The sequence below is a fragment of the Elephas maximus genome, chromosome 8, assembly GCF_024166365.1.
Source record: "Elephas maximus indicus isolate mEleMax1 chromosome 8, mEleMax1 primary haplotype, whole genome shotgun sequence".
Taxonomy (NCBI): domain Eukaryota; kingdom Metazoa; phylum Chordata; class Mammalia; order Proboscidea; family Elephantidae; genus Elephas; species Elephas maximus.
Genome location: NC_064826.1, coordinates 37848728 through 37870150, shown reverse-complemented (window position 1 = coordinate 37870150; position 21423 = coordinate 37848728). Strand labels below are relative to the sequence as shown.

Sequence of the window (21423 nt, the reverse complement as noted above, 5' to 3'; positions counted from 1 at the left end):
TGAATGAACTATAGCTATATCCATCAGCATGGGTAATATAAAGTATAATATTAATTGGAAATGTCATTATATAAGGTTTGAAAAGCTGAAAAAATGATACAATATATATTTATAGCTATATAATAAACATGTAGAACCCCTGGTAGAGCACAGAAAATGAGAGTGGGAATATCTGATAGTGGGAATTTCTACGAAGGAAGTAGGAAAAATAAATTAGGAGAGTACCCAGGAAGACCTTGTATATATAGGTGGTTCTCAAGTTATGATGAACTGCACTTACAACCATCTTTTTTTTTTTGTACATCTTATCGTTAATAATATGTACTACATACAATGTTTCAGAGTGTAATTTGATGATGTTATCATTCTCAGATGACCACTTGCAGATGTTCAAAGAACAGATTTATAAAGATACTGATAATAAGAAGCAATAATAACGAAAATTTTAAAAAAGGGGGTATTCGACTTAACGATGGAGTTGTTGGAATGGAACCCCATCCTTAAGTTGGGGACTACCTGTATCTATAATGATGAGTTTCTTAATAAAAGATATAAAGCATATATATGACAGTGCTAAGGTTTGTTATGATCTTGTCATTATGTCATGCTCTATTCCTGCCTGCATGTTTAAAATATGACAAAATAATTTAAAACCTGTTTACTATATATGAAACCATATTTCAAAAAATTATATACATATACATAGATGCATCCATATGGAACACTAATTCTTAGTAGAATCTATTTTTAAAAGTTTTTTACTTGGTAAGGCTAACAGAAACTTCTTAAAATAAATTTTAAAACAAAATTGGTCCTTTATCATTTTCAGCAGGAAAATATGGAAAAAAAAAAATGAGACAAAGGGATTTAGTAACACATGTTATGACAAAAATCAGTCTAATAACTGATCACTTGGTGTAGATAAAATAAAAATAACAGTACATCAAGATGCTCGCTCAATTTTAGAAGACAAATTGGTGGAAACCTTTTAAGAACAAAAGAGACGAACAAAAATGATCCTATCAGGTACCTCTAAGCATCTCTGAAAGGAAATGTTAAATTCTGTTGAACATCAAAAAAGGAAATCTATAACAAGAAAAAAAAGCATGCTATAACCATAACTTGTTGTGATTAGAATCTATAATTCAATCGTTAAAGAGTTTTTATTCTTTCTAGAAATAAAATTTTAATAGTCACTAAAGTTTAGGAACTTTTGTATTTGACTAATAAATAAATTTAGTCTACCATCCTAATAAATGATTCTTTTGAGAAGAATACTTTTCAGATGTTTTTAATAGCCTCTGCTAACCTACGACTACAATCTATAAATAATGGCTTCCTGGAGATTTCAGTCCGGAGATCCCGCACGCTACCTGGGTTGGTATACAGTTGGCTCTCCACGGTTTTGCCAATGCACTGCAGCTTGACAGCCTGCAGGGAGTCGTCTACATGCATGATGGTCGGCAGACTGCCCAGAGTGTCCTGCACCAAGTTGGCCACCTCCCGGACATCAAAGAGCTTCAAGAGCTCTGAGTACACGGCTGGGAAGGAGCTGAGAAACACGGCCTTAAAAAGGAGAAGAAATTTAAATCAATTCCCAGATATCCCTTGAGAAAGGAGCTGTAAAATGTCAGTAGTTTAAGGACTGTGACAAGTATTTCTGAATGGTAGGAAAATTAATGCCAAATGTTTTGGTTACCTAAAACTAAAGGAGCCGAAAAAAAAAAAGTACAGCATAATAGGACAGTTTCTTGAAATGTGCAAAGGTGCAACATAAGGAAATCTAGGAAATTCTGGAAAAACATTGGCATTAGCAAAACGATTGGCAACAACTTCACAGAATCAGCAAAATGCAGCATGATGGAATGGAAAGAATGCTTAACCAAGACGGCTCATGGTCACTTTGATTTTATTCCTTTTCGGAGAAGCTTTCTGAAGTGCTCATTTTTAATCTTATTTACCTTTAAGAAACCAAACACATTAATTCCTTAAAGCAGTCAACCTATGATTTAAGGAAAAAAAAAGGCCTAAGCATCAGATGATCTGTTATATGTAGTACTAGGGTGGCACAAAGGGTTAAGTGCTCCAATATTAGCTAAAAGATTGTCGGTTAGAACCCACCCAGAAGCACCACAGAAGATAAGCCTGAGGGTCGGCTTCCAAAAGGGTACAGCCTTGAAAATCTTATGGAGTACAGTTCTATTCTGATACCCAAGGGGTTGCTATGAGTTGGAATTAACTTGACAACAACAAGCTTTGCTTCTGACCAACTCTGTAACCTTGGACAAGTCATTTTACCTCCCTAGGCTTTAACGTCATCACCTGTAAAACGAAAAGATTATTAGAATGAAGCTTTAGGTTGCTTCAAAACCTACTTTACATCAAGAAGAACTGTGTATACAGACTAAGAACAATGTCCTTTAGATAAAATTTGAAAATAAGTTTTAAGAAAAAATTATGCTAACAGCAAATCCCCAAGAAACATACTAAAAAAAAAAAAAATTGGGCTAGAATTATGCATTAAAACAAACAAACTCACAGTTTTTAAATTGCACAGGAGGGCAGTGGAAGGAAGAGACAACTGGTCTCAACTCAACCCAGCAGAGGAAAGAGGCGTGTGTTTCTAATATGCTGGATGGGATTCAACTGCTAGCTGAGTTACCAATGATATCTGGCACAAGTGGAAAGCAGGTCCAATCTACATGTGCTGATGAATCAAATGTGGAATCAAATTCAAATTCATAGATTTTGGTATTCACCTATGCAGCATCATCAAAAATATACAGAAAAGCCAAGACCTGTTTTTGATGTCAGAGTCATCAAAATGCTTAGGATACTATAGTCAACAGCTCTGCTCGACTCTTAAAATTACAGATTCACGTGAATGTGTTTAAAATTAATAACTTGGTATTCCCCATTAAATACTATATTTATATAACCTTTATTTCACTCTGCAAAGAGCTGAGTCATACAGATAAAAGTTTAAAAAAATAAAAAAATGAGCCCAGCTTTCTGATTCAATATAGCCAATAGTTAAGTTGATTTCCCCCAGGAATCCCTTAATTTATCCATTTTTTTTTTCTAATTTTAATTGTGCTCTAAGTGAAAGCTTACAAATCAAGCCAGTCTCTCATACAAGAATTTGTACACACCTTGCTATACACTCCTAATTACTCTCCCCCTAATAAGACAGCACGCTTCTTCCCTCCACTCTCTATTTTCGTGTCCATTCAGCCAGCTTCTGACCCTCTCTGCCCTCTCAACTCCCCTCCAGACAGGAGATGCCAACATAGTCTCATGTGCCTACTTGATCCAAGAAGCTCATTCTTCACCAGCATCATTTTCTACCCCATAGTCCAGTCCAATCTATGTCTAAAGAATTAGCTTTGGGAATGGTTCCTGCCTTGGGCTAACAGAAGGTCTGGGGACCATGACCTCCAGGGTCCCTCTAGTCTCAGTCAGACCATTAAGGCTGGTCTCTTTAAGAGAATTCGGGGCCCTCATCCCACTGCTCTCCCGCTCCCTCAGAGGTCCTCTGTTGTGTTCCCTGTCAGGGCAGTCATCGGTTGTAGCTGGGCACCATTTATTTCTTCTGGTCTCAGGCTGATGTAGTCTCTGGTTTATGTGGCTCTTTCTGTCTCTTGGGCTCATAATTACCTTGTGTCTTTGGTGTTCTTCATTCTCCTTTGCTCCAGGTGGGTCATTGATGCCTCTTAAATGGCCACTTGCTAGCATTTAAGGCCCCAGAAGCCACTCTCCAAAGTGGGATGAAGAATGTTTTCTTAATAGATTTTATTATGCCAATTAACTTAGATGTCCCCTGAAACCATGGTCCCCAAACCCCCACCTCTGCTACACTGGCCTTCAAAAGCATTCAGTTTATTCAGGAAACTTCTTTGCTTTTAGTTTAGTCCAGTTGTGCTGACCTCACCTGTACTGTGTGCTGTCTTTCCCTTCACCTAAAATAATTCTCATCTACTATCTAATTAGTGAAAACCCCCATTAACTCTTTTTTTATATATTCAAAAAAAGTTTTTCAACGTGCCTGCAATGTATGATACATATATAATAGGACTGTTAATAAAGGATAAAGGGACAAGGACCTTGTGATGAGGGCAGAAAGACAGTTGTAACAGGGAATCTAAGCTAACGCTTTTTACTGAAAATAAAAATCAAACTAAAATTTAGTTTTGACCTTACTGGTAGCCAAGATGGAGTCCTGGTGGTGCAGTGGTTAAAGCAGTTGGTTGCTCACCAAAAGGTTGGCGGTTTAACTCTACCAGCCACTCCAGGGGAGAAAGATGTGGCAGTCTACTTCCATAAAGATTTACAGCCTTGGAAACCCTATAGGGTTGCTATGTATCAGAACTGATTCGATGACAGTGGGTTTGGTAGCCAAGACAAATAGGGGAAGATTGCGTTAGGACCTACCCTAGTGGGTTTACTTAACTGATAACATTTTCGAAGACCCTATTTCCAAACAAGGTCACATTCACAGGTATTGGGGGTTAGGACTTCACATAACTTTCTGGGGACACAATTCAATCCATAACAAATCCCTGTGATACACAGACCTCTGTGGGTCTGAGAAATTATGTCTTAAGGACCCAAGAGTAAAGGAGTATCTTTTGGTGTGAATTAGCACTCCAGAAGGCAAGTTTTGTCCCTGTGATGAACAAAGGTTAAAGAGAAAAATCTCAAAATGAAAACTCAAAGTTTAAATAACTTTCACAGAAGTAGTAAATTTCCGAGGATTCTGGTTAGCTTTTTAAATATCAACTGCTGTAAGCACGGTTTGGTTAGTGGGCAATTTGACATTGAGGTTTCTGGCAAGTTCCTAAAGCACAAGGATTGTGTTGCTGACTGTAGGGGCCAAAACAAAATTGGAAAGAGCCTGAATTACACTCCTGCACAGATGGAAGCTCAGTCCACTTCTGCAAAGAGGAGAGTAACAAAAATTGCTACAGAATAGTCCCTAAAGAGTCAGAAAGAGTACAGCGCTATTATGGGTGGGGTTGGTACATTTCTGGTATTTTGTCATTATACATAACTCCTTCCAAATGTCATAAGGCACCAGATTGTAAATACAGTAAATCCCCAGGCTAAGAACATCCAACTTATGGACAACATATACTTAAAATGGACTGCCATTAAGTTTATTGTATTAAAAATTTCAGTTAAATACAATGGTTTGTAATAACAAACACACACACTACTTTGTGATGCTCATTAAGTGTTTCTGGAGTGTTTTATATGCATAGAAAGGTAAAGTATATACTGTATACTATGACAAACATATGACTAACTGACACAAAATAAGAACCATAGGTACCTGTTCTGACTTACCTACAAATTCGACTTGAAGACAGACTTAGGAACGGACCTTGTTTATAACCTGGGAACTGCCTGTAATACTCTTAGATATCTAGTTTTGTCTTCCAATCTCCCATTTAATGTTCTATTTCTCAAAGATGACATGTCTTCAGGGGATGGTAGCCAAGAGGCCACTTCTCTTTCTGACAGGTTTTTAACCAAGTTATTAGAATTAAAAACATATGAAAAGAATTAAGAAAGTGTAGAGAAAGATATTCAGAATCTCAGAATATGTTCAAGGCCATGCTCTTTGGAAAGTGGATGGATCCGGTCCTTAAACAAAACGCGTGGGGCCCCTCCTGGTAATAGAATTTGGCAGCAGCTGCTCAGCACTGGTCATATAAAATCAGTCCCAGGAAGATTAGGGTCAAGTTGAATAAAACAAAACAATATGCAGTTTAGCCAAGTCCAGTCTAATGAGTCTGAGGCTGACAGATTAAAATGCAGTGTGAGGCTTGGGGAAAACAACCGCAGTAGCCTGGCTCTAGTGAAATTCCTTCCCAGGGCTGATGGTGACAGCTTGTCCAATCATCAGTATGCGTGTTGGCAACCGGAAGCAAGGCTGATACAAAACCAATATCCTCTCCATTCAGACAGAGAGCAGTATGAGGAAAGGTAACCTGCTCCTGCTCTGCTGGGACTCAGAAGCTGGTGGAGTTTTGAAAGTCTATTCAATGTCGGTTAGGCTAGAAATATAAACTGGGGCTATGGGTTTCTCATGCAGAAAACATTCAATTACGCTGCTATGTAAAAGTAAATAAACTGCACCCCAATTTTTCTTCTGTTCATCAGAGATGAAAAAACAATTACCTGTGATTGAGATAATGCTCCAGACCCTTTGCTCTCTCGTGAAAGAAAGAAACGGACCGACATAAGGAGCTCCTGAATGCAACAGCGAAATTCCTCTTCATTTTGTCCACCAGTGGCAAGGGAAAAGAGTCTTCGAGATTGAACGATATACTTAAAAATATATTCTTGAGCCTTAAAGCAAAATTTTTAAAAAGTTAGCTTCAAAGGAGACCAAGAATATACCTTTAACAATGACAGAGAATAAAAATCAGGGTATAGCATCAGACTTTAAAATTACTGATTTAAACACTGGGGCCGTATGAGATTTTTGAACATTTTTCACTTGTGGAGAGAAAAGCAATGTTTCTCTAATACCTAATGGGAAAAAAAGTATAGGTACTTTAAGAATTCTATATAATTCTTGAGAGTTTTGAACACTTAATATTTTTGATCCCTAGATGCTTTTTTAATTTAGTCAATAAAGAGATGGGTAACTGTTTTTCAAAAATGATTCTGCTTTGTTGGTAGGTATTTGTTCCACCTAGCCTTTTACTTTCAGTCGGACCAACATTATAAATTTATAATTAACCAAATACTTGTTTTACAAAACTAAGATATTATTTAACTTTATCAAATGCTATCCAGTAGAATGTTACCCAACAACAGGAATCAGAAGCCTACCACAGCTGTTACTGGGCAATGTTACTCAACAACAGGAGTCAGAAGACAACCACGGTTGTTACTGGAAAATGTTACTCAATAACAGGACTCAGAAGATTATCATGGCTGTTACTGGACAGTTTAGGAAAGAAATTATATTCCTTTTGAACATATTTACAAATAAGGCAATAACATCTCCATTTATAACTGGGCCAACTAGGGCCCAGAGGTAGGGCAGCATTAAACCATGAGGCCCAGTAAGGCCACAAGTTTCTACATTTCGATTACTGCTAAGCCACGCTATTCTCTCTTTAAATTTAAGCAAAATGATTCTCAAATGGTCTTTGTGGTAGAAGCCAAGAGCCAGGGACTTCTAAGCTTAACTGCCCATTTGTCATCTCATAAACCTTCCCCCCTGCCAACCCTAGACATCACTTCAAGTGTTCTGGAGTCAAGAGGTTCCAGTGGACGAGCATGGCAAAGTCCCTTTCCAATTCCATCAGCTCAGGACAGCCATAAACTTACTCAGGTCCTTGAATCAGAATGTCAGTAATATATCATCACCAATTACCATCTGTGTAGAGGAAACCAATTAGCTTAAGCATCACCATGGAAAAGCTTTGTTTGATCATGTTATCTCAACAGGATGTTATTACCTTCAGCACCTCCTGGATATGCTCTTGCCTCTCCGCTTCTGTTATCCTGTCCACGTACCACTTGAGCACTTTTATGAGGTCTCTAAAATACAGGGGGAAATGTGCAGAATTCTGTAGAATTGGTCTAATTCTCAATTAAATGCCATCTTTCCCCCATCAGTTTTCCTGTTTTAAAAATGCTGCAGATAAAGGCTTTATTATATCTTGAAGTTCACACCTGTCAAACTGCTATATAATAATTTTACTAAGTCTGCATTACAACATCACAGTCTCCTTTTGAAGCTTAAGAGAGAAACAACACTTCCTCCCATTGAGATTCCCCTCAATCATTGGTCCTGCTGTTTCTGGCAATGCTTCCAAACACAAATATCAGAGAAAAGAGTCTGGCCAAGGAAGCGTCTGGAAGTGTGACTGCCAAGGCCAAACCTTGGACAACAGCTACGTTAGGATCTCTTCCCCAGTGACCTTGTAACGGGTAGATGAAATATCACTCAGCCAGAAGCAAAAAGGGATGTGGGGAGGGATGAAGGCAACATCCCCTTACCCCAACTCATAAAAATCCATGAATTTATTCAAATGAATTCTCTGACCTGTGGGAAAACACGGCTTAACTGTCAAAGTACACCTTAAGTAGGGCATTTTCTAGACAAACCAAGCGTTAAAAAAAAAAAAAAATTAAAGAAATAAAAACTGAATTAAAAACAAAAGAAAACCCAGCTCTCAAGATCTAAGTGTTGTAGTCTCTAACCTTGGTCAGTCCTTGGCTTCTAGGAAACATACAGTTCACACAGCAATTCTTGAAAATGCTCTTTTCCCTCAGTTAGGAAAGACTCCATAGTGTGCCAGTTGGGAGACACTGTGGGAGTGCTATTTTAAAGCTAAGATGTCAGCGAGTTTCTGACCGCCCACAGCCAGAGAAGATTCCACAGGACTTATTTGTCTTCTTAGGACTGATTATCCTACTTTCCTGGCCAAACTAAACTCATAGAAATTACACTCTTGTTCTCCAGCTTCCAAGGACAATTCCAGCCAGATGCAATGACCCCCTCATTCGTTGTTGTTTGTTGGCGAGTCCATTCCAACTCACAGCTACCCTATAGAACTGCCCCATAGGGTTTCCCAGGCTTGGGGGCATGGTGGTTAAGAGCTTGACTGCTAACCAAAAGATCAGCAGTTCAAATCCACCAGCCACTCCTTGGAAACCCTATGGGGCAGTTCTACTTTGTCCTATAGGGTGGCTATGAGGTGGAATCGACTCAATGGCAATGGGTTTTTTGAATCTTTACAAGCACAGATTGTCAGGTCTTTTCTCACACGGAACCAATGGTGAGTTTGAACCGCCAATCTTTTGGTTAGCAGCCGAGTGCTTTAACCTCTGCACCACCAGGGCTCCTGACCCCCTCAACCCAAAACTCATTGCCGTTCAGTTGCTTCTGACTCATAACGATCCTATAGGACAGAGTAGAACTGTCCCCATAGATTTCCAAGGCTGTAATCTTTATGGAGGCAAACTGCCACATCTTTTTCCTATGACCCCCTCATGCCACGCCCAAACTGTTAGGCTGAGTGGCAGAGCTATGCTGACATTTCGAAGCAATTCCTGCTGTTATGATTCACACCTGGTATAAAATCATGTTGATGGAGGGTCAAGTCTTGCGCAGATAGCTTCATTCACTTAAGTTTTGGAGACAAATCTTAACATGAATGATCAGCAATACCCAAGTTAACAGGATCAAATGCTTGACAATCTATTATCCTGTACACATAACATCTATGGGGAAAAAAGGGCAAAAACCTGGTTCTATGTTCTTTTAATTCACCTCTGGGAATAGACAACTGTGCATATACATGCCCCACAGGTGTTTAAGGCAAAAGGTAAAAATGTGGGCAGGACAGCAATGACAGTGTTGGAACAGGTAGGCACAATCCCAGCATACATTTCAAGGCTGTATTAAAGCAGGGCCAAAAGACGGGGAGGATGTTACGAACAGGACAGAAAGAGAGGTGGTGTTGCCTTCTGGCAATTATCAACTAGGGTGCAGGGAAGCAGCAACTAGCACATGATTTTATTCACTCATTGACTTTTAGCCTCACACGCATAATCTGCCCTGGGGGGACGAGAGGAGTAGTTAACACGGCAGTTGGTAACCAAAAAGCTGGCAGTCCAAACCTACTCAGAGGCACCTTGGAAGACAGCCTGCTTCCGAAAGGTCATAGCCTTAAAAACCCTATGGAGCAGTTCTACTCTGTACACGTGTGGCTGCCATGTTGGAATCAACTCCAGGACAACTAACAACAACTTTCACAGGGCCGATTCTAATGACTGAGCTGCTCGTGGTCAGGGGCCAGGTCTTCATAGTAGCACCTGGCACACAGTAGGTACTCAGCAAGTATTCTGATGAATGAGTGAATTTAAAATGCAATGGCGGCAAATGCTGTTTTCCCTTGCTATTTCTTTCTTTAAAACATCAATAATCATCAAAGAGTATGGATTAGATGGGGCTCTTGAGACCCAAAGTGGAATAACAGACATTTGAGACTAAAAACTATCACGTGAAGTAGAGACAAGAAGAAAATACTTTATGTTTTAGGTCTCGGGAACAGAATTTGAGATGTTCATTTTTTTTTTTTTTTTCTTCTCTTAATCAAAATAAGTTCTAGCCATTAAAAAAGAGTAGCTGAGGGGGAAGATACCGCCTCAAGAGGCACTTCAGTTGTTGTGCTTCATTTCTTCCTACACTCCCTTTAACATTTTCTTATATAACCGGTTCTGCTTAGAAAAGCTCAAAAGGAGCTGCTTCTAAACCAATTACAAGATAAAGGGCCTTACCTGTACGCAAGGGCCCCAGCAAAATGACTCTCAATGTACGTGTCCATTACAGGTTTAAAATGATGAAATTTGCTATCCTGCAGCAAATTTATTATGTGAACCTAAAAAGAAAATCAAATTCTATAAAACTGATGCAAATCAAGGTTTTCTTCTTCTTGTTTTTAAATGAACTGTGACACTATTAAGTGGTTATTTCTGAAACATCCTTACGAAAGTCATGATGAAGAGACAAAATTGTTTAAAATGTCATTAAAGCAAATTTAAACTCACCAAAGAATCAAACACTTTAGACCCATATTTTTGGGAATTTTCATCTAAAATTCCAAATAAGGTATCCAGTGTATCTTGTAGGAACTGTTACAATAAAGAAGAAGTAAATGAATAAAGAAAATATCTGTTCTTCCCCTCCAAAAAATCTTTCTTCTATGAATTTCCAAGAAAGGAGTAATGAAATAGCGTATACCTTTACTATCTCTGAGCCATCGATTTCTTTTAACTTAGAGAGACAGCCTGTGATTTTGTCTGGGTGGGTTCTCCATTTCAAAAGATCAAGCATATCACCTTTCCAAATAGAAAAAGAACATTAGTTTCCTTAACAGAAAACAGTCCCTTGCATGAAGCGTTCTATTAGTAAAAGTTGAATTCTCAAATGTGTCATCCACCCCACCTTGTCATTACAGCTGCGGGAACCTACAAAATATGAATAGCCCTCTCGGACAGCATTTATTACAGTGCATTGGAATTTACTTCCTCCCTCTTTATGCTGTTGATTTACTAACTCTTACTCTTTTTTTACTCATCCTTAGAGTTCCCAGGTGGTGTAAAACTGTTAACTCACTCAGCTGTTAATCAAAATATTGCAGGTACAGAGGGTCCTCAGAAGAAAGACCTGATTATCTACTTCCAAAAAAATCAGCCACTGAAAACCTTATGGAGCACAGTTCTACACTGACACACATACAGTCACCACGAGTGGAAACTGACTTGATGGCAACTGGTTTTGGTTACTCATCCTTCAGTTCTCAGGTTAGCTGTTGCTCCTCCAGGAAGCCTTTCCTGAAATCCGTAAGGGGAACTCATAGTCCCCGGTGGCGTGACAGTGAAGTGCTCAGCTGCTAACTGAAAGGCTGGCAGCTAGAACCTACCCAGCAGCTCCGCGGAAGAAAGATCTGACAATTTGCTTCCATAAAGAGCGAAGCTAAGAAAACCCTATGGGACAGTGCTACTCTGTCACATGGGGTTACTATGTGTCAGAATCAACTTGATGGCATACAACAATACACCCCCACACGCAGGAGTACTTACCTCACCGTCACAGTTTATCTATGTCCTTAACTAGCCTGTAAGCTCCAAAATGAAAAAAAAAAAAAAAATGTTGAACTTGCCCTTAGGATATCTCCAGCACTAGAAAAACAGCAGACATATAGCAGGAAGTTGATAAATACTTGTTGAATTATTTTCTGCCTCCTCCCCAGAGAACAGAAGTCTCTTGAAGGCTGGGACTCTGCTTCATTCATGTTTGTACCCCCAGCACATAGTACCTACACCCACAGCAACCAATTTCACCCACTAATGAAGGTCTTCTTGACCATCCAACCAAAACCCTGTAGAAGGTCCCTATACAATGACGACAGGCTGAGTGAACTGCCAGAATCATCTAGTGAGTCCTCCGATCTGAAGATGCCGGTTCCTGGACTCCACGGGCTTGTCTTCCATCCCAGATTCTAGGCGAGCTCAGGGCCCAGCTCTCCAATTTCCTCCCCTTCCTAAACTGCCAATGTGTGGGTCCTGAGTCCTGCAAGGACCTCTGAGAACTTCATCATCTGTTAAGGGAATATATGGTCCCCTCATCTTTCCTGGAAAAGAGGTGGGAAGGCTCCTGACGACGGTGCCCGTGGCAGCTGGAGGTTATTGAAGGCAGTAAGAGCTGACCAGACTTATGCATGCAGGGGAGACACAGGAGGTGGGACCCAGCGGGGCTGGTCTTCCCAAGGCTCAGTGGGGTTCAGTGACTAGAGCGGTCTAGAGAGAACCAAGGGAGATTTGAAGGGGGCTTGCTGAGAGACAGAAAGATCAACTGGGGGAGGATGCGGGGGAGAAAAGAAATCAAGGAAGTAACTAGTTACGACGAAAAAGAAAATATAGTGAGTAGAAACAAGAAAGAGCATAGGAATCTCAAGAGGAAAAAGAAGCAATCCCCAACCACAGCCTCAGTCAAGAGAAAAACATCACAACGCACTCACTAATAAGAAATTTAGTGCTAAATAGGAATGGTTATCCCCAACAAACAGGGATAAGGGGAGGAGGATGGTAATTTAGAATTTAAAAATGAAGGAAATTTTTAAAAAGTCAAAACAGAGATTTAGGAGGTTTTCATAACAACAACAAAAACCAGAAAAAAAAAAAGTTTAATATTCATATCTAACTCAGACATCCTGGGGATTTGACGGAAACCCTTCTTTAAAATGGTTATATTTAGAATAGTAGATATTTCTATAGAGAGAGACCTGTGGCGGCAGAGGCGGAACTCTATTATTCTCCAGGTCTCTTTGCTTCCTCCCTCCCACCTACTTCTGCTTCCTGCATTGAGCTTCAGGCGGCCTCCCTTCCCTGGCATCTTCTCTTGTGTAATTCCCCAATGCATTTTCCCTGCTGTTCACGCCGCCTCCACGCCAGTGCTCACTCCTCCTCCTTGCTCTTTCCTTCTCTTTAGAGTGAGCAATTGAAGAGGTGGCGGGGCGCTGCCTGATGTGAGGGTGTGGCATATGGAAAGGAAGGAGGTGGCTCTGCTGGCCACAAGTGGCATCCAGAGCAGCAGGGGGAACCAGGAATGGAACTGTCATGAGCACAGTTAAAGCACGGTTCTGTTCTGACATACATGGGGTCACCATGAGTTGAAGTTGACCTCATGGCAACTGGTTTTGGTTGTTCATCCTTCAGTTCTCAGGTTAGCTGTTGCTCCTCCAGGAAGCCTTTCCTGAAATCCTTAGGCTGAACTCATAGTCCCCGGTGATGTGACAGTTAAGAACTCACTGCTAACTGAAAGGATGGCAGTTAGAATCCACCCAGCAATTCCACAGAAGAAAGACCTGGCGATCCGCTTCTGTAAAGACTGCAACCAAGAATACCTGATGGAGCTGTTCTACTCTGTCACATGGGGTTGGTATGTGTCAGAATCAACTTGATGGCACACAACAATACGCTCCCACACACAGTAGCACTTATCTGACTATCACAGTTGTTAATCTGTGTCCCCAGCTAGCCTGTAACTGGGAATCAGATTACAGTGCTCCAGACAATTAGATCAGGACGGACTGTTCATCTTTGCTGCAAGAAGCCGACTCCTCAAAGTAGAGCAAATGAGGGAGTAAAGCAGTATGTCCTTCTGGACATAGTAAATGATGTACGCAAAGTACTCAACGTGAAGTCACAACTGCCATCTCCTAGGTCTCTGTTTTAGCCATATGAAGGTATGTTAGTTGCAGAATAGCTGTAGCCTACCACTGAAAATACGAATTTTATACATTTCATTCAACACACACACACACACACACACATCCAGTGCCGTGCAGTCGATTCCAACTCATAGCGACCCTACAGGACAGAGTAGAACTGCCCCATAGAGTTTCCAAGGAGCGCCTGGTGGATTCGAACTGTGGACCGTTTGGTTAGCAGCCGTTGCGCTTAACCACTATGCCACCCGGGTATCCTTCATCCAGCAAGCATTTATTAAACCAAACAAACCAGTTGCTGCGGAGTTGATTCCAACTCATGGCAACTGCGTGTTAGAGTAGAGCTGAGCTCTACAGGGTTTTCTTGGATGTAATCTTTATGGAAGCAGATTGCCAGGCCTTTCTTCTGCAGCACTGCTGGGTGGGTCTGAACCACCAACCTTTAGATTAGTAGTCGACCGCACCGTCTGCATCATCTGGGGACCTACGCATTTATTAAGTATCTACTTATGTGCCTAACTTACCGAGAGCTAAAAAATAGGTGGATGACATGATCTCTATTTTCAAGAAGCTTAAAGGCTCTACCTGCCTGGGGGATCACAGATGCCTGGCAGACTATTCTGGTCTTGCAACAGCATCCAAGAACAATGCTGGGTAAGAGAGAGAGTGTGCAGACAGATAACACTGTGGGGATCCCGAAATGCAACTCTGCTCTAGGAAACTGTTCCTAGAGATCACATCGTTTGCTAGATGCCCAATTATTACGGAAATGGGATTTGTGTATTTTCCAAGTAAAGTAAAATGAATATACAGCAATTTAATTCCAATTTGGAACTGGGTTACTCTGACACAGAGATATGTGCCTGGCATGTGAATTTCAGAAAATATCAACTAACTCCCTTCTCTCTTCCCGTCTCCTGAAGCATGCTACTCATTTCCTGGCTTATATTGAGCTGTCTTACATTGACAAGGTTAATAAAATCAGAATGATAATTTAGCACTTATCAGCCTCTGAAAATGTGCCAGGCATTGTACTGAATTCTGATTCCACCTTTCACACAGTGAGGTGTTTAATATGATTTTATGAACGCTTTAATTACCCGTATTTAACTGAAAATGTCCTTTGCTTTTACAAAGTAGCAACTTCTAATCATCAGCATATGGTTCACTCTGTTCCGTGTTAATAATCCTATTTAATACCATACATCCTAGAGCTAGAACAGCTTCAGGATGCGGGGCCAAAATTGTGATGCAGAGAGTCTACTGTTAGCTTTACCTGGGTGCTGGCCAGAATAATGACCCCGTCAAAGATGTCCACATCCTGATCCCTAGAGGGTGTGAACATGTTACCTCACATAGCAAAAAGAGATTTTACATACATGATTAAATTAAGGACTTTAAGATAGGGAGGGTATCCTAGATTATTCAGGTGGATCCAATTAATCACAAAGGTCTTTAAAAGACGGAAGAGAGCCAGAGAGATTTGAAGATGCTATGTGTTGCTGGCTTTGAGGATGGAGAAAGGAGACATGAGGCCAAGGTGGTCTCTAGAAGCTGGAAAAGGCAAGAAAACAGATCCTTCCTTGGAGCCTTCCGAAGGAATACAGCCCTGCCAACACCTTGATTTTAGCCCAGGAAGGCCCTTTTTAGACTTCTACACTCTGAACTGTAAGTGAATAAATCTGTGTTGTTTTAAACCACTAAATTTGTGGCAATTTGCAGAACAGAAAACTAATACCACCTCAAAGAGACAACAGGAAACTAATAAAAACTGGTTGCTCTTGATTCAATTCTGACTCATGCGGCGACCCCAGTGTGTCAAAGTAGAACTGTGCTCCATAAGGTTCTCAATGGGATCTTTCTGGGAACAGTCTACTAGAAGCATGTAGTTAAATGGCAAACTATGCTCTGTAACAGACCTACAACTCTTCAGCATAAAATGAATAAAGATTCTATGCTAAAGGAGTCAATAAAAGGTTGACTTGATTCACTTCATAACCTTCTTGGAGGCGGACTGGCCCCATTAAAAAAACACCTAATGTTTGATGAATGCTTTATAATCATTTACAGTTATGTCAATGGAGATTTCATCTAAGTAAGATCATTAATGACTGATTACTGATAAACTCTGATATAATGACATATCTTGTTAACTTGGTAATAGCTACTTTCAATCAAATTCACTAAAAAGAAATTATGTAGTTGGTTTTTAAAAATATTTCTCCAAAAGCACTTTTGAAAGAGGAGCTATAAAAACTAATGAAAATATGAAAGAATAACTTCTGCAAAGTCCTATGTAAATACTGTAGCATTGTGTACTGAAATTGAGAGGTATTTTAAAAGCGGTCAAGGTTATAATGATATGTATTTGGGTTCTTCGGTGCCACAATCTTGGAGAAGCGCGCTACAAATGTTGCTCTAGGCCACTCAAAGAAGAACTAGTAACATTTACAATGTTCAGGCACAGGGACATTTTATAAGACACAATACCTTATTATGAGGTGATTCTTCCCAATATAGTGAATCTGACTTACTCACGTAGCATCCAGGGTGCTAGCCAGAAGCCCTATATGGCAACCACGAAGAACTCAAAAACGTTTAATTTACTTCCTTCATTACAGACAATGTGTTCATAATAACTTGTAAGGAGAAGAGCTTGCTTTATTAATCATAACTTGCTAAACAACCACGGACATAAAAAGTAATGCCCGAACAGAAAAGCAATATCCATCTAATTAAACAAAAAAACAGCCCTTATTCTAAAGCCTGCAATTAGCACTGTTTATGGAGCTATAAAACAAGAGACTGAGGTCGTGGTATTCTTTGTTTTTTTTTTTTTAAACAGCTGGGTTTTGATAGTTAATTTGAAGGGCTGTGTCCTTGGTTTCCATACTGGCTAATTTTGAAGTCCTTCTTAAGTTATATCCATTCAACAGATCACTGGGTCATAATTATTTCTATTCTATTGGAAATTACAAATAGAAGAATCACTAATTCTTCTAGTGGGAAGTTCTGAAATATAATTTTGGTGTTTACTGAATATGCCTACCAAGATTCATATCAGTACTTAAAGTACAAAGGTTTTCAAATAAAACAGTGTTGTTATACATTACCATTTTGTGTGAGTTTTGTGGAACACAGAAAAGACGTTATCCAAAAAGACTCCTTTGTGGCCTTCATGGCTTGATTATTATTCCCAAGGAGAATGCCCTTAGAATAGGGAAGTTTGAGGTAGCGGGTAGTATCTTGAAGATTTGTGTTTTCTTCACACTGTTAAAAAACATCAAAAAACAAAAGGGAGGGGGAAGAGGCTTCATTAGAATTATTTTTCCATTTCTAGTGTTTATGAACTGGGAAACATTCCAAGCAACATTACAAATAAAATTTGGTTTCTAAGTAAAATGCAAAAAAAAAAAATGTGTAAGAGTAATTAAGCATGGCTTTTAGAGTCAGACCAATTTGGGTTTGAATCCCAGCTCTGCCACCTCCCTTGTGAGTGACTGTATCAGGATTGTTTAACCACTTGGGGTTTGCATTTCTCATCTCTAAAATCTCATTGTGTATCGTAAGAAATACATGACTTAAAGCCCTTAACACAGTGCCTGATACATTGGAAATGCTCAAGAAATCCTACGTGCAGTGACCATCACATTGAAAAAAAAAATGCTTAATTTCATCCAACATACCATCTGAGGCAGCTATTAAACAGTTCCTTATTTTGACAACTGGCAATTAAAAGGAAACTATATTTCAGAGTAATCAAATAGTCCTAGTATCTGAGGAAATCTCTTTCTCACAGATGTATTCCAGCTAATAAAAGCAATTACAGGTTTAGAAAACATAGCTTCACATTCCAAATATAATTATTTCTGTAGTCAAGAATTGTCACTTCAGTGCTAAAACCATCATGAGAATCGTTGATGAGGAATTAGACATTTATAGGATGCCAATGTGGGTTTTTAATGTGAGTTAGGATGCCAAAGTAGCAATAGTAACACAGAGATGTTACTATTCCTAGTGGCAAGAGGACAAATATAACTGCACATGGAGAGATCAGGTTGTCATTACGCTAATGCTGGGCAAGACAAGGAAACACATCAACACTGAAAATGCACTGAACTTGAATCTATCATTATCTACAGATTCAACTTCCATTTTGTAGGAAGTACAAGGGATACAGCAACTTGCTAAATAACACTACGGGCAAGCAACCACAACAAATCCAGAGACTTTGCAGGATGCCTGGCCTCATCTCTTCAAGTCAGTGTTGTCAAAAATGGGATTGTTTTAGATTAAACAACATTTAAGAGAAAGACAGCCAGATACAACATATAGCCCTGGACTGGATGTTGGTTTAGACAAGTCTGCTGAAAAGAATATTTTCAGCAATTTGTATACAGACTAAGTTTTAAATGAGATAAAAATGTACTGATTGAAAAGATTCATTAACTGAAAAAAGTAGATTAAAAATAAAAATATACTATATAATACCATTTGGGTAAAAAAATCCATATAGAAAAATATATGGAAGGATATACACTAAGGGGTTGACAATTAACATCATGTGTTTTTCCTTTTGGTTTATCTATATATGGCTTTTGTAATGGTTTTTAATTTTTTTCTATTTTTATTTTATAAATTATATTTTATTTTTTGAAAAAATATTACATATTTTTTATACTGTACTATATATTTTCAAAAATATTATTACATATATAGAACTGATATTGGTGCCATAGCTGAGATTAAGTATAAAGTTTAAATCTCATATGACAGTTATTCCTTTAAATTAGTTCAAATATTTTCAAGGCTATTGTCCCAGGAACAGGTAGAACTTTAAACACAGAATCCCTTTGGTATTCTAAAGTATTTTGTGTGATTTACAAAATTAAAAAAAAATTTTTTTTAATAGTAAATCTTTAAGAAAGACTGCTCTAACAAGTTTAGAGGTGGAATGAGAAAGTTAGGAGATGTTCTCACCAGCACACCTGCCCAGGAAGAGGAGCACCAACATAAACATAATAAACAGCCTCTCTAATTCTCTTCTAATGTTACAACCCCAAACCCTTGCTTTTATTGCTGTGCGATATTTCACAGAGACAGCAGAGTGAATAAAACACACACGTATGGCTTAAAGAATAATTACAAAAAAAAAAAATTCAGTAAATGCTTTCTTCAGAAATGATGTTTAGGCAAAAGAATATTCTGAAATTCTGACTGCTTCTACCCGCTCTCCCCATCCAGCCTTGTTCCTGCTATCAAGGCCTGGGACATAGCAAGTCATAGTATGGATCTAAACACCCTAAATTCACACTATTGCCTTCCTGGATGTGATCTATGGGGTTGTGCATGCTCTGATCCGCCATCCCTAGCGCAGTCTCCGTATGCCAACCGCAAATTTCCACTGTGACTACTGTCTCATGCCAAACCCATCCCAGACACATGGTCCGGCTATTTCCAGGCCTCCTCCCCAGGTGCTGGAACCTGTTCTGATGTGATCCATCTGTTTTTAGAAATTCTGCCCCTAGAGATGTGTTTCTTAGTCCCCCCGGCTCCCAACTAATTACCTGGCTTTCGAGCACTCCCGGCAGCCTCTGGGAATTTTTGCTTGATGTGGTCATCTAGCTCAACTGATTGTAATGGGACTGACCACTTCCATGATTGAAGACTTGATGGTTGTGTTGGGTCTTTAGAGGGCACTGTGAATAGAAAACTTGGCTGCCTTCTCCTGGGCTACTCATTGTGGCCAGATAAACTCTACCAATCCTAGTTTCCCTCACTTCTCTCCCAACCTGGGTAGCCAAGGCCTCAGCATCTGAGTCTGTCTGAGGCATAAGACCTTGATAGAGTCTTACAGTTAAACTCTATCTACTTCACTTAAGTACATAATGTAAAAATTAATGTAAACATTGCCCTGAACACAAATGTTAGTTCAAGACCTTTCCTAAGACACTGGTGTGTGTGTGTGTGTTTATGCATGATAGAGAGAGAGAGAAAATGAGAATGAATTCTCTCCATCGGTTTAGTAAAGCAATACATGTAATCACCCTTTAGTCTCTATAAACTCTTTGATATAATTACCAGGGGCTCAAAACTTATTTTTGTCCATTAGGAGTCAAAGGAGATATACTAGGTATGGAATTAGCATTGGAGGTTTACATCTACTTCAGAAGGATTTAAGTGGCCTCAAGAAACTGCACAGAAGCTCTCAGGGCATATCTTCAATTGTTCTTTGAGGTTTTTAGTAAGTATTAATCGACCTGAGGGCACTGGGTATCCTTAACACATCAGACAAACACTGGAGTTTTTTAAAGTAATCCAAGCAACTACTGCTTATATTGTATGTCAGGCATTGCTAAGCACTTTACCTGTATTATCTTATCTTTGAAGCAACCCCACTAGGTAAGACATTGTGACCTGGAGAGTTGGTGTGATCTGTCCAATTACTAAGCGTTAGAGCCAGAATCTGAACCAAAGTTTGTGTTCACAAGTGCTATGAAACATTGCTTCTCTCAACTGTTGTTTTAACCAAGCTTTAAGTTTTGATATAAAAATTTTTAAATTTATTGGTTAATAAATAAAACTGAATGATGGTTTTGGCTAAGTAAGAGCAAGTTCACTTTTCAAAAAAAAAAAAAGGTGATTACAGTAGATACTACTGGGAGAGGGCTTAGTCTATGGAGCTGAAATAATTTCAAATGTAATGAGCCTATGAGCCTTAATAGGGAATAGCTAGCTAGTCTATGTTCTGAAACCATGCAGGTAGTAGCAGGGATCAAGTGACCTGGTTGGGAGATGGACAGGCAGAAGCAGATGGAGCTTGCCCCAGGGACTTGGGAACTCAACAAAGGAGCTAGAACATTCATTCATTCATTTGATGACAAAGATCTGTAGAAAAGGAATGGGGTTCAGGAGCCGTGAAGAAAAGAAATGGGGTTCCAGGGCAAGTGTCAGCAAGAATTTAAGCCAAAAAGATGAACTGGCCTTTTAACGGGAAATGCATGTTCACTACCAGAAGCCAGGGGTGGGGAAGAGTTAGCAACAAACCTCCAGGCATTCTTCAGCCCGGTGGAGAAGGGGGTGCACCGTTAGTACGATTCTCAACTAGACAACGGGCCAAGGAAAACAAATGGGAATGGACAATCTCCCTCTGGCACTAAGTGAGTTGCTGAGAGTCTAAGAAGCTGCAGAAATGAGGCTGTAAAGGTGTGGTTCGGCACTACCTGTGCTTTAGTTGGAAATATCAAGTACAGCAGAGTTTGGTTGGGTGTTTGAGTGCCTGTGAAGGTGAGCTCCACATGCTGAACAGCAAAAAACTGCAGCCATGACTTTCTTCCTTTGCATGCAGTTGATACGTGGTTTTGTCACCACAGTGAAATCCAATTACACCCCTAAACTGACTCGATAAAAAATATGGATCATTTGCACTCTGGAGAACACTTGAAAACAATGATATGGTTTTGGCATAATGAAGGTTTTTCTTCTTCATTAGACCCAGTCCAGGCACGGAAAAAGGCAATGTGGATATGAGAATAAACTGGTTCTCTTGTGGGAGACACAGACACACGTGATGTGTTACTGGTGTAAAATGTTAGATGTACTGTATTTTATATAATAACACATACCTTATGCATTTGTTTGCCGCCCCCACCCAAAACACAGC

The 21423-nt window shown here is 39.5% G+C and overlaps 1 protein-coding gene across 3 annotated transcripts in view; it reads right to left on the bottom strand.

The window, feature by feature from the left end:
* Positions 1–21423, bottom strand: part of DOCK4 (dedicator of cytokinesis 4) — a 487078-nt gene that overhangs the window by 126602 nt on the left and 339053 nt on the right. For all 3 annotated transcript variants that reach the window (XM_049893613.1, XM_049893614.1, XM_049893615.1), the window contains exons 17-23: positions 16874–17030; positions 10772–10869; positions 10579–10662; positions 10309–10409; positions 7479–7560; positions 6184–6354; positions 1374–1566 (exon numbers count right to left, since the gene is read on the bottom strand). In XM_049893613.1, coding sequence (XP_049749570.1) covers positions 1374–1566; positions 6184–6354; positions 7479–7560; positions 10309–10409; positions 10579–10662; positions 10772–10869; positions 16874–17030 — 886 coding nt within the window. The remainder of the gene's footprint in view (positions 1–1373; positions 1567–6183; positions 6355–7478; positions 7561–10308; positions 10410–10578; positions 10663–10771; positions 10870–16873; positions 17031–21423) is intronic.